Below are 14,051 nucleotides of genomic sequence, written 5' to 3' on the forward strand. Positions count from 1 at the left end.
TTATGTATATAGTATTAATTAGAATAGATATTATGTCTATCCAACTTCAACTGTACACATGCAGCACATAACGCACTAGCTTATACAATTTACTGCTAGTTCACTGCCAAAGTTGAGTACAAATAATTGCATTATAATAAAATATTAATATCAGCATATTCGAGGGAGTAGTGAGCAGATATGTCAATACAAACTAACAGATTTCAAATAATCGGAGCTCTTGTATTACAAGAAGATAACATCTAATTGTTGTCAAACTTAATATTTGTTTTAAACATCTCATGTCATCAACAGAAATATAATTAGAATAGATTATATGTCTATCAAACTTCAACTGTACACACAGCACATGACGACCATACAATTAATTTACTACTGGTTCACTGCCAAAGTCGAGTACAAATAACTGTGTTATAATAAAATATTAATATCAATCTTTCAAATTTTATCCAAACATTGACATGGACAGTACAAGTTCACTTGTGCAGTTTTAATTGTTAAACGCCATATTTGAGGGAGTAGCGAGCAGATATGTCAATACCGACTAACAGATTTCAAATAATCGGAGCTCTTGTATTACAAGAAGATAACATCTAATTGTTGTCAAACTTAATATTTGTTTTAAACGTCTCATATCATCGACAGAAATATAATTAGAATAGATTATATGTCTATCAAACTTCAACTGTACACACAGCACATGATGACCTTACAATTTACTGCTAGTTCACTGCCAAAGTCGAGTACAAATAACTGTGTTATAATAAAATATTAATATCAATCTTTCAAATTTTATCCAAACATTGACATGGACAGTACAAGTTCACTTGTGTAGTTTTAATTGTTAAACGCCATATTTGAGGGAGTAGTGAGCAGATATGTCAATACCGACTAACAGATTTCAAATAATCGGAGCTCTTGTATTACAAGAAGATAACATCTAATTGTTGTCAAACTTAATATTTGTATTAAACGTCTCATATCATCGACAGAAATATAATTAGAATAGATTATATGTCTATCAAACTTCAACTGTACACACAGCACATGATGACCATACAATTTACTGCTAGTTCACTGCCAAAGTCGAGTACAAATAACTGTGTTATAATAAAATATTAATATCAATCTTTCAAATTTTATCCAAACATTGACATGGACAGTACAAGTTCACTTGTGCAGTTTTAATTTTTAAACAGCATATTTGAGGGAGTAGTTATCAGATATGTCAATACCGACTAACAGATTTCAAACAATCGAAGCTTTAGTGTGACAAGAAGACAATTTAACTTTTAATTACTGTCAAATATGATTCAACTTTCTATATGCTATGCTGGTGCAATCAAATTAACATTACATAGACAGGTCTAGAATGCTAGTGTTGTACATATACATGTCAATCATGCAGCACTTACAACTGTGAACAAGTCGCTTGGATACTCATAAAGCTCTATTGTGTATCCACTTTATAATTATAATACATGATATAATGCAACCAGCTACAACTTAAAAATAGTAATGTTGTAAAACTTATCAATCTACTTCTATTTCATTAGGGATGAGAGATAGATAGGACTGAGCATTTCTGAATCTGGTGCTGGATATCTGGACATAGACACACTTCCGGACAATGTTCCTTATAGGAATAGCCAGCAAGTCACTTCTTGGTCTCAAAGATACTGCCAGCCATTTTTGTTGAATTAATGGTACACCTGTCGGAGTCAAAGGTCTAGCATCAAAAGGCAGCACTAGTGCAGCAGCAAAGTCTGCCATGGATGGAATTGGGCTCACAAAACAATCTATGAGCCCAAACTGAGTGGTTCCCACAGACTTCTGAAACTGGACCACACTGTTCATCCTCTTTGATTTCAAGTAGCCTGAACTGCAAAAGGTCTTCCCACTCCAACTTGCTCTCGTGTACAGTTCACAAGCTTCAGGTGCCTGCCCAAGTACCATCATCAAAGCAGAGACCTGATCTGCATCCAAACATTGTTTTCTTTTACACTTCAATGCCACCTCATTGCAGTTATTCTCGGATCTGCATCATACATACACCGCTGTCTTTCAAACTCACAGTTAATTATCTCCCTGTCATTAGCTATACCTCACACTTGAATGGGACAGTGATTCGTGCAGTGCTTGAACTTCCTTGCTCTCTTGACTTATGTTAAAGGCACAATGCTCACGGTGCCATTCATTAACAATCTGCAAAAACAAATGCAATCCAGAAACTCAAAATCATGAAAGATAGACTGTACCTGTTGGTCAGGATAACGCTTCCCATGTACCAAATTCCTGAGTCTCAAGTTGGCTGATTCAAATTCAAAGCATGAATGAGTCCATAAAGGCCCAAATAATTTGACATGATCGACCAGATGTGTGAGTAAATGAACGTTCATAGAGCAGTATTCCAGACCTGCAAAAAAGTACTAATGCTCGTATAATTACAGCAAAGTGCTGATTTACCGGTAAACCATACATAAATGCTGACACACACACACACACACACACACACACACACACACACACACACACACACACACACACACACACACACACACACACACACACACACACACACACCTGTCAAATATGCAGAAGTTATTGCATGAGAACAGTCCTGAGTGCCTTGTGTGTGTGTGTGTGTGTGTGTGTGTGTGTGTGTGTGTGTGTGTGTGTGTGTGTGTGTGTGTGTGTGTGTGTGTGTGTGTGTGTGTGTGTGTGTGTGTGTGTGTGTGTGTGTGTGTGTGTGTGTGCGCGCGCGCGCGCGTGTAATACCATAATGTAGTTTCATATCAGTCACAAACTGATTCAATGACTGGTCGATGGCTTGTAGGTCATCTGCAGTTATTGACGAGGACAGAAGAGAATGAAGTGCAGAAGCCAAGCAAAACGCATGAATCCAATACTGCTGATCAAGAACATCTGCTAATACAGGGACCATGTAATACAACAAAAATGCCCGGTACTGAGATGCTGAATATAACAGTAACAATCATATGTCAAAAGAGTGAAACTACAACACAAACTACATTTACCCTTCCAATCACTCATCTTAGATATTAACCCTGGCTTTCGTGATATCTCTGTAGGAGGAAAGATACTTGACAATCTCTCGTCAATCAGGCCAGTGTGATGCCCAATGTAGTACGGATTAGTCTTGTTGCGACTGTTAAACCATAGATTGAGTAACATCTTAGTGACTCCTAAGAGAACACAATGCATGTAGTCTATAGGTGTCTGTTTGACTACGTCAAATTCATCAAGCCAGCTAAGTGGTGAGTAACCCTTTACTCCCACAACTACCTGCAAGAATCAAGAAGGCAAACTGATAAGAAAGATGAAAGGGTCACCTACAGTATATAGCTAGCACTCACTACATGCAATGCCTACCTTATTTGTTTGGAGAGCTACTTGAGCTTGATGACATACAGACTTGTGCGTTCGCTTAATGGCAAGAGACTGTTGCCAGAAAGATGTAGTGTGGCCTCTAAGCCTTGGTACCACTTGCCCTTTTATTTCACACTCTGAGCATCCAAAGCAACCGTTGTACTGTTGGCAGTGGAGAAGCAGAGCCTTAGCTGGTAAATCTGTCACACAGAACAGTACTTTCAGACGGCATCTTTCAGGTTGGCATTGTGGGCGACAAATTTCAAAACCTGCATTAATAAATTCTTCTTGGTACAGCAGTATCAGATGTAACAGACAACACATGCATTATCATTGCACTGGTACCTTCAGTATATAGTCGATTAAGTCGATCAATGACAGGCCTGAGAAACCAGTGCATCGGTGGTTTTTCTTGTCTACACCAAACTGCAGCAAGAAGAAGATATTTCTTTGATGACCTAATTTCAATATTTCTGTTATATTATATTCACACATGTTACTATAATTGCAGGCATACCTTAGAGTAGGTGGTAACTCATTAATTCTGAAATACACTGGCCACATGCTTGTTTGTGGTGATTTAAACAACTGAACTCCATCGGTATTCATTCCCAGTGTAAGGTGGAAGATATTCTGCGAGTATCCAGACTCTACCAATGATTGATAAACTTGTCCATCATAAACGTCGCTCAAGGTTACACAGCCATGCCGTCTGCCAAAGTTGATTTCAAGTGCCTTATAAAATTCAGGATGATCTATAAAGATTATAAGTTCTTAGATCAATTTTAGAAAAGAAACAATGCTGCAAGCAACCTGCAAAAAGAGCCTGTATCTGGTTTTCAATCGGGAGTTCAAAAAAATACAGGGGCTCTTCAACACCACTGTAGAGGCAACTCGCTGTCAAGCACGTTGACTTCTCTTTCATCAGACTCTTGCAGCAAGGACAAAGATAGTGAACAATTGGCTTGGCTAACTGTGTTGTTAAATTTATGACAGCCTTATTGAAATGAAATCCAGACTTGAGTACATCTGGCTGTTGTGGCAAAAGTACTGAAATAACTTTCATAAAATCACACAAAGCGCTTTTTGAAAGCCTATGACGTTGTGCTAACTGTGTGAGCAATGCCAAAGTCGCTTTGGTAGAGATTAGAGACCCTTCATACAGTCCATGTGTTGTGGAGATATCACAAGCCGCTTCAGCCTCGAGATCATGCACATCTCGTGTTTCAATGCCCTCCTCAACATTGTCAGCTTCAGAGTCTGCTGAGTCTATAGCTGCTTCAGAGTCTGCTGAGTCTATAGCCGCTTCAGAGTCTGCTGAGTCTATAGCTGCTTCAGAGTCTGCTGAGTCTGCTCCATAGTTTGCCATGTCTGCTTCACTGCTCCATCCACCATCATCACATTCTAGATTGCTGTCATCATGATCAGACATTTCCTTCCTAGATGAAGGAAATGTCTGATCATGATGAGAGCAATCTAGAATGTGATGACGTTGGATGGAGCAGTGAAGCAGATGTGGCAAACTCTGAAGCAGACTACTTGATTCAGCAGGGTCATCAGTACTGTCCACCTCATCAGAGACATGTCCAATTGCAAACGGCCCAGGGATCATCTCCTCTTGGCTGTGATACTCAACTACCTGCGCATCAACATCAGCTTCTAGAACAGACTGATGAGTCCACATGTGGTTGGCATCTGACAAATTGAGAAAATGAGAACAGGAAGTTTCTCTGGGAAGCTGTAAAACGTGCTGGACATCGACTTCAGCATCCTGCAGGTATGGAAGAAATATCTAAAGCAATTGAATGAAGAAGAGAATATCAAGTTTCTAATTGGCGAGGGAAGCGAGCTTCTCTCTTTTCATGTCAATTGAGGTCGAGATATATATTTACATATTTATATATCTATATGCGTACCTCAGCACTTGTCATATATGGATTTATGGCAAAACGGAAAGATGGATGAAAAAACCAGGATGCCAGATGAATGCAATATTGACTCCGTAACATATGCGCAAAACTTGAATCAAGGGTCTCCTTTCAAGGGGTCGACTCAATTATAATTTCTTGGCGAGAAGAGTGAAATGACTCTCAATTTGCTCCCTTAGCTAAGCGACTAATAAGAAAATATACAAAAGGAATTGAAAGAAAAAGCTAGAAGAGAAAAGTCTGTTTTCTGATTTTCTGCGCGTTAGTTTGACAGAAATTATTGCGACGCAACCATTGCTAGGCGCTACCGACCATTGCTACGCGACTAGCTAAGTAAACGCGTGAACGAGCAACTGAAAAACTGTTTTCTGAGTTCCCGCGTAGAAGAAGAGAAAAATCTGTTTTCTGAGCTTCCGCGTGCCAGTTTGACAGAAATTATTGGTAGACAACCATTGTCACGTGACTACGCGACCAGCTACCTAAACGAGTTAGACGATTGAAATGTGAACGAAGAAGTGAAAACTAGAAAGCTAGAAGATCTATAGCAACTATAAGTCTGTTTCCGAGTTCCCGCGTTTGTTTGTGACGCAACAATTGTTATGCGGCTACCGCGTAAGTAAACTACGACTTGCAGAACATGCACCTTCGTTCGCCTGACACAATGCTAACGAGCACTTTACTAGTAAGACCTCTACTATAAGATGAAGCACGTATACGAGCTATCTAGACCCTAGGCTGCTATCTAGTTGTTTCTTGCTCACTAGTTCTACACTACGACTGCAATATGACTGTAACTGTTTCATCACTAACCGCATTTACTCATAGTGCTACCACGCGCAGCTGTGTTGTGATGCACAATCTAGCGATACTAATTATCCGTGCGTCGTTGCAACATTTAGCTAAAACAACGTCCTGTTTGACCTCAACAACGAGACAACCAGCGATATGATCACATCACACCACCTCACATTGCAGCCTTTCTCATGACAATTTAGCACAAACCATCCGCTAGTTACAAACAAGAATGGCTGCATGTGCTATTGGGAAAATACGAAAGTTATGCGACTAGCGTAAGTCTAAAGTGAGAGGCGGACAGAGTAGATTGACAGGTGCAGGGTGTATAGTACTAGGCCAAACATAGTAAAACTAACACTAGCGATAACAATAAGCGCATGCGCAATTGGCAGAAGTTTATCGTTCAGTCGTTGGTCTAGAGAGCGGTATTACTATAACCCCAGTGTATGCGCGCCTCAGCTAAGTAAATGAAGAAGCACCAGAGTGCTAAAGCCTCGACTGTTAGCTCATAGGTTACAATCTAGCTATGTCAAATATTACTAGGTGATGACAATCAAGCCGGTTACGAACATTCATGATCTTGCCTAAGTAGTTATGATACCACAATCTTGTCGTGTACGATTACACTGTGAGTCAATTTTACCTCTACTAAACAGAGCGTCTTGCACATGCACACAAAGGTACAGATAGTAGCTACATGCACAGTACGTACGTACACCTTTAATTGCATGCCCACAACTGCTAGACAACTGTGCCTACATGCAAGCCGACCATCAGACTTCATACAATGTTGATCAAATCACCAGGCCGGGCTAAATCGTACCTATACGTACCGCACCGGTTTTTTCCAGTTGTTGCGAGTTTGCTTGGGAACGCTTTCTGAGCAGTCGGTTTCCCAAGATTTGTAGGGACCTCGACGTCTGCGTCTACCACTATCCATCAGTTTACGTCACACTAGGAAAAGGTAACACTCTTCAGAGCAGGCACTGATATATAGCACCGCCAAGATACGAGTTTCATACCTTACTCAAGCGCCCATCGCTGATCACCCTCATGTGGCCGGAAACGGTGACAATACTAAGCGCATGCGTTGCGAAAGCCCGCCAATTTCGGAGTAACTGCAAGACGAGAGTAACGTGGCAATGTCGAGTCGCCGTGAACGTTTTGGCACACGTCTAGACGTCAGCGCTCTGCTCCTTTCGACTACTACCAAAGAATGGAGGAAACTCTACAAGAACTGTATGTGTTTAAAGATACCGCGCAGCTGCTACTAGATACACTTGACTGAGCGTGCTCCAGCACCTCTCGAGAGTGTGAGCTCGCTGCCAATCTAACTTACACCTCTTTTAGATGTCTTTGATATTCTCTGGGAAGACGGTATCACCGCGCAGGTAACATCTTCCAAGTTGACCCCCGTGGATGATGATTACGCGGTCAAACTACAACCAGGCAGCATAGTCACTGCAATCCACAGCGGGAGTAGATACAGAGCGGTCATCCAAAATATGACAGAGACATGTCCAGATACTTCAAAAGAGGTAGATGTCAAAATCCCGCCAATTCCTATAGTGCTAATTACCTGCCATTGTGTTCCTGCAATTAGCAAAGTTCAGACTTGGTCAAAGCGTCCACACCAGCAGCTTCAAGCAAACGTGTACCAAAAAAGTGCAAGAGAGCCTTGGCCAAGACATTGGATTTCTTATCCGTGAAATCAAAGGAGGTATATATATACTGCACACAACCCATTCAGTTTTTGCACAGTGAAGATCACGGAAATTGCTGCATCTTGGTTCTTCAATGTAAGAATGGTGCGGGAAGCGCATTGTCAACATGCAAAGTACTGGCGGCCTCATTAGGTGTGGGAATGTACTTGTACGCGCGTACATGTTCATTGTGTATAAATTCTAACCAGTGTTTGGAAATGTTTTTTTAATCCTTTTAACTAGTATAACACTAGTACAGGAAAGTGTGTGTTTGAATGGTATTAATTAATTAGGCTAGAACTTATTATGTAAACAGTTCTTTTGATAACAGCAAGAAAAAATTGACAAAATGGTATTGTAGCATGTCCTGAACTGTTCTTAGCTGTTTGTTTATGCTAAAATGATCCTATGATTAATGAGTCTCCCCAACAATTGAAAACAAAATATTTTTCTAACCAAATCTTTTAGCAGTTGTTTTATTAAGCTACATGTCAACACCCAAGATAACTTTAAGGAGCTCTTTGCGGCTTGCAAGAAATCGTTTAAAATGTTCCTCTGATATTTTAACATCTTGAAGATTGAATTTCTTGTTTTTTGTTGAATGCAAGCAATGGATAAATGATAATGGGTGGCTTCCTTTTTATGGAGAATCTCAGTGTTCCCTCTGTTCATCAATCCAAGCTAGATATCATATAAGTTTAAACATTCCACACCTGATCCAGCCACAGTCAAATGAAGAAAGTGCTCCAATTAATAGTAGCTGTGCTTTGGTATGTGACTTGTTGTTTTACCCACTTAATTTTGATCTTGCTGCCTAGCTGTATTCCACAGATGAGCTACAAGTTGTATGAAATCAACTCCTGGCCCTAGGAAGATTAGAAGGCACACGAGTCAGCTCAATTAGCAACTGCCATCTGCAGCAGTACATCAATAAATTGCAGAACAAGACATGAGCCCACATGAATAACCAGCAAGGTCAAAGTTAGACAGAGTTGATCAAACTGTGGAATTTGTATGAAAAAATCAAACTCCATTAATACAACATTATCTGTACATCTATATTTACTGAAGCATGACTTACGCAGTTGTGTACCTTCGGTTAGTATTGAATACAGCAAATGTCAAACCAATTATCATTGTATCATCATCATTGTTAGTTATTGCAATGGGATGTACGTGCTTACTCTACCTGCATGGCCAAGCTATATCTACCTATATATCATATCTAGATATATAACCAGTCAAAATGTTAGTTTTAGTCTACCTCAGATGGATGTGATCGTCTCCAAGGCAAAAGAACTTTCACCTTGTCAGCAAGTTCCGTGATCTTCTCACTGTCCTGGCAACGCAGCTTCATTGTCTGATACTGCATAAAGAGCCTAGCTATCTGAATCCATACATATATCTCCTCTAGTCGACTGCGATGGGCTGCAACATACGTTGGTCGAAAGCAAGTACCTGCTTTAGCTCCTAGCATCTAAAGACCGAAGACGGAAGCGCAAAGATAAAATGACATAGACAACAAGTCACCGCCTTTCTTTCAAGTAGACTGCCCTATCGTCCATTCTTCAACTCGTTCTTCCAACTGTCGCTTCACCACACAATATATGAACAGAAACATTTTACAAACAGACTCTGATGGAGAAACACTAAAACGGTCGCCTGGTTTCACTATCTAGTTGTCGCGTGTGCAATCGACGTAGATCAAGACGATGTACGTGCTCGCACAGATGGAGATAGAAGCAGCTTCGAAGAGACTCAGCCGTGCTGTTTCACTGAACATGACGATGTCATGAGGCAAGGCTGGAAACATCAGCACGTGAAGGTATGTTTATAAGAATGTGCGCATGTGCCGTGGTCGAGAAGGGTCATGCAAGGTCGATTTTTTGCAAGGTCGGTTTTTTGCAAGGTCGGGTTTTTGCAAGGTCGGTTTTTTGCAAGGTCGATTTTTTGCAAGGTCGGTTTTTGCAAGGTCGATTTTTTGCAAGGTCGGTTTTTTGCAAGGTCGTTTTTTTGCAAGGTCGAGTTTTTGCAAGGTCGGGTTTTGCAGTGACGAGCTACTGCCGTGATACTGTGGCTGTTTGTATTTACGTTGCTAGTCTCAGGCGCGGATCCAGCATTCAATTTCGTTTAGTGCCCAAGTTAATATTAATTAGATATTTGAACCTCCCCAATTTAATATTAATGAGAAATTTGAACTTGATATTGTTGCTAATATTAAATTTAAAGAAGAACAATACGACTTCATGACAACGAATACTATCAGCAAGAGCCATCCTGTGAAAATGCTTCATCAATAAGGTTTGTAAGTTCCATTCTACGAGGATGCTTCCTAGCAAAGTCATTAATGATAGCTTCATAGTCAATGTCTAAACCATAATGAAAATGCATGAGTGCGAGACCATTAAGGCGGAGTTGGCCAATGGTTGACCGTAGGTAAGTCTTTAGGCGGCGGAGACCACTGATACTTCTCTCACAACTGCATGTTGTGACAGGTATGGTGCACATTAACTTCAGAAGTACGTTGATATTAGGGTAGTATAGGCTACCGAATATCGATGCATGCAATCCACTGATATCTACTAGTAGAGCTGCGAAGTTTCACACTTTCTTAGCAGGTATATACTCGTACCCAAGTACCTGTCAGAAGCACTGAGTTTCCGCCCATTTGTATATCCTATAAGCCCAAGATCATATGGCGGATCGACTGCATCCAGACCATCCAGAGGAGCATGCGATGGTGCTGCAGTTCTCCTTGTCGGGCCTTCAACTTCAGTATCTGGTAAAGTGTCGTTACTTGTGTTTTGAACCTCCAACCGAGGTACTTTAAACCCGAAGAGCTCTAAACTTGACTGCCGCTTAGACATCGCCGCCAAACATCCGGGAAGAACGTCCGGGAAATGGGTGACACACCCCCTAGGGACCTTGGTGCCCGGGCACCTCGGGCCTTATGGTAGATCCGCGCCTGACTGTCTGAAAAGAACTGCTCTAGCTGTTGTAGGGTGCCAATACGGTCTCGCCCACGCATTTCTCACGCCTCCTCCCTGCAATGTTTTCTTTCTGACGACACTCACGCAGTGATTGTTCAAAAGGAACGGTCTGAGACGTGAAAATGGCTCGCTAGATTTGATACTTTTATGGAGATGTAGTTTCTTGCTGAGTTTCGTGGCTGTTTACGAGCAATTTGTGTAGAACTCTGCAAGAACATTCCGTGTAACACGCACGTTTCCTGGCAACCATTTGCCACCCAAGTCTGATATCCAACACCTGGCTGCTCTGTAATTCAATCTAGCTAAGTCAGCCAACAACCTCAACACACTGCTTGTTTCTACATGTTTCCAGGGGCGGATCCAGGCATGGGCGCGAGGGGCGCGTGCCACCTTTCGGGCAGACTAAGGGTGCATTCGAATACTAGTTCCAGTTCTAGAACTGGAACTGCCAGAACTGTTTGAACTCTTGCTAGCAATCGAACGCTTAGAACTGTCAGCAAGTTGAGCATGCGCAAAGGGTCATACTTCCGGTTAGCGTCAATTCGAAGTAGCATGACGTTTCGACTCCATTTGTTGTAGTCTGTTGGAACATCAGCAGTGCTTTCGCTTTCGGTTTTTTGGAGCTGCTCGCGCCAAGAAGGTCACTGTAATCAGTCCCAAATGTCGTTCTTCTGGTGTTCTGCAAGCCAATGGTCGCCACAAGTGTTCATTATAACAAACAAGAAGGTCCACAACGGCCTCAGCATCTGTACCCGTCATTTCATTTCGTCAACCTCCAGGGATTTTTGCATTTAGGGCGTGACAGTTCCAACAATTCCAGCTCGCTAGGCAGAACTGCTAGAACTGTTCTGACAGTTCTAGAACTGTCAGAACTACCAATCGAACGCTATACTCCCCCCTACAATTCCAGTTCTAGAACTAGTATTCAAACGCACCCTTAGTCTCTATGTCTCTAGACGCAGTGTCATACTATGTAAGAATTTATGTATGAATCTACCAGTTTCAATATTGTAAAGGCTTTTTGATTCTCTTTACACTGACAATCTCTGCGTACGACGTTGATTTGTGCGTATTAATTAATATGCCAAAGTCATCTTTCAAAATCAGAAGCGGTGTGATCTCGTTGTTCGATCTTGCATTCAGTGATTGCGGCTACACTTACGGTACATACACATTACATGTGCGTTCGCGTGTGTGCGTGTGTCATTTATTCTTGCATAGGATGCAGCTTGGCTCCCCTTCTTAGTTAAACAACTTTCTGACCACGCCCACAATTGACCAAAAAAAGAGAATTGCTATACTTTGTTGCCAGAACTAATTAATGTGCATATATTCAATAAACGCTATTAAAAATTTAGAAACCATCACACAGTTTTCTGAAGCTATGTCTGCAGCTCTGATTCCCATCACACTAAGACAACTCTGAGCGGCGTCTTCAACCTTTTGGCTATAGAAGCTAGGCTCAACAGAGGCCAGTTGCTCATAAGCCTCGCCAAACACCTCAGAATCAATAGGGCACAAGTAGTCCTGCGTTCGTGTCAAACACTCACGCACACAAGTAGGGCATCGTTGATGATGATACCCTCCGTCTTGTAGCATCTGGCCACAAAGACTGTCTAAACTAATGACACACACACACACACACACACACACACACACACACACACACACACACACACACACACACACACACACGCACGCACGCACAATTATAACAGGTACATGCTTTAGACACTATATAAAACGCATTTAGAACGCTGTAACCAAAACGGAATAATAGTGCACATTTTCAGTTCATCGTTGGGACATATCCATCCACCATCGATTAGCTCTTGAAATTTTGAAATCCACTGGTCACTCATCTGTGATCGCAAGTGGGACCAAAGACCTTCTATTCTCTAGAAGAAATTAACGTGCATGTAAAGAAACATCTACAGTAAATAGACTCAAACTATGTAAGTCAATAATATTTATATGTACTTACTGTGTTTGTGGTAGACTTCCCATAACGAAAACTTCGGTGATCAGCTAAGCTATCGTTAGCATTGGATCTAAACGCTATTTGGGCTGTAGCTAGGTGGCAATTCTCAGTTCCATAATCTGTACGCATAACTTTGCAGCAGCCTACAGAAAGAAAGAGAGGCACAATACATGGATTTTAGTTCATGTGTAAGTTGGTCCTTTAATGCTCAAATGTACCCCATTATGCAAACTAATGAAAGACAGGAAACCCATTGTCCGGTTGAACAATCAGGCATGTGAGCACATAAGCAAAGGACTATCCAGTTAGGAAGTGCTGGTAAAAATTAAATGCTGGTAAACTGACGTTGGATCAATGAAATGACAGCTGTTTAGACTTAATCAATTAACGTAGCAAATAATAGCAAGAAGTGATTGGAAACTGCTTTGCTGGTCTCTGAATTTGCACTAGCACAGCCAAATCAAAAACAGCTAGTAAACAGCTATCACACTTCATCATCTTTTCCCCAGACTTTCCTGTCATTTGACACTTACAACAGCTGTCCAAAACTATTCTATTTCTTGTTATGTAACCAAGTAGTTTTTTTTATCTAATTGGAGCAAGATTGAGCATCTAGACCTAGATATACAAACACGAATTGTAACCTCCAAGGTCTACAACAACATCCAGATAGTACTTTACAACAACGGCAGGATCTTTGTTTGCTGAAGACATTTTCAGCCAAAGAAGCTTACGTGAATACCTATCAATTCACATATGTACAGACTGAAGCTGTGAAATCAATCTTGAATCATGACCACACCCATCAATACAACCGTGAATGTAGATACCAAAAGAACTAAATTTGTCATAACCATCACAATGCCATACGTAATTGGGACCCTAAATGCAAAATTACTTTATACAGTGTATATATATGCAATTCAGCAAATGAAACATGTAATTATCAACCTTATTAACGTATACTCGTCTGTGAAGGCGTCGTCCTCTTCTGCTCATTGCCCCTTCGGAGTCAAGATGTCGAAGAGCGGTCATAACAGTATCTCTGAATTGACAAATGCAACCAACCGTGCATATAGGCTTAGTCGCTAGAAGAACAATAAGAGTAAGCTTAGCTAGATTCTTGCCTTCGAACAGCCAGTCCGTAGTGATCTCTTAGCCGCTTCCAAATGGACCTATAACCGACTTGCCATCCACACTAGTCTTTTATATCCTAAATAGACATATGCAATTTGAACGCAGAGGTATAGAAAATTTTACACAC

At 41.1% G+C, this 14,051-nt stretch overlaps 2 protein-coding genes across 2 annotated transcripts; both read right to left on the reverse strand.

Annotated features, from left to right (window-relative positions):
- Positions 1–1,449: 1,449 nt before the first annotated feature.
- On the reverse strand, positions 1,450–4,118 carry LOC134182802 (uncharacterized). Its single transcript, XM_062650250.1, has 8 exons — positions 3,908–4,118; positions 3,736–3,848; positions 3,394–3,590; positions 3,039–3,306; positions 2,779–2,976; positions 2,259–2,416; positions 2,105–2,205; positions 1,450–2,038 (listed from the first exon to the last, which is right to left on the reverse strand). The coding sequence occupies exons 1-8, from the start codon at positions 3,997–3,999 to the stop codon at positions 1,534–1,536; spliced, it is 1,632 nt and encodes a 543-aa protein (XP_062506234.1). The 5' UTR covers positions 4,000–4,118; the 3' UTR covers positions 1,450–1,533.
- A 17-nt stretch (positions 4,119–4,135) lies between these two features.
- LOC134183954 (uncharacterized) lies at positions 4,136–7,866 on the reverse strand. The gene is made up of 2 exons (XM_062651584.1): positions 7,693–7,866; positions 4,136–5,161 (listed from the first exon to the last, which is right to left on the reverse strand). Exon 2 carries the CDS (start codon positions 5,072–5,074, stop codon positions 4,136–4,138), a length of 939 nt encoding a protein of 312 aa, XP_062507568.1. The 5' UTR covers positions 5,075–5,161; positions 7,693–7,866.
- Between the last annotated feature and the right edge of the window lie 6,185 nt (positions 7,867–14,051).

Source organism: Corticium candelabrum, chromosome 1 (genome assembly GCF_963422355.1).
Source record: "Corticium candelabrum chromosome 1, ooCorCand1.1, whole genome shotgun sequence".
Classification (NCBI taxonomy): Eukaryota; Metazoa; Porifera; class Homoscleromorpha; order Homosclerophorida; family Plakinidae; genus Corticium; species Corticium candelabrum.

Bases quoted from the DNA above. Each gene is read 5' to 3' on its own strand.
- LOC134182802 (XM_062650250.1), bottom strand. From the start codon at position 3,999: ATGAATACCGATGGAGTTCAGTTGTTTAAATCACCACAAACAAGCATG. The intron at 2,977-3,038 runs GTAAATGTAGTT...TGTTATATTCAG, and splicing joins TAAGATGAGTGATTGGAAGG to CATCTCAGTACCGGGCATTT. The intron at 2,206-2,258 runs GTACAGTCTATC...TTGTTTTTGCAG, and splicing joins AGCGTTATCCTGACCAACAG to ATTGTTAATGAATGGCACCG.
- LOC134183954 (XM_062651584.1), bottom strand. From the start codon at position 5,074: ATGTGGACTCATCAGTCTGTTCTAGAAGCTGATGTTGATGCGCAGGTA.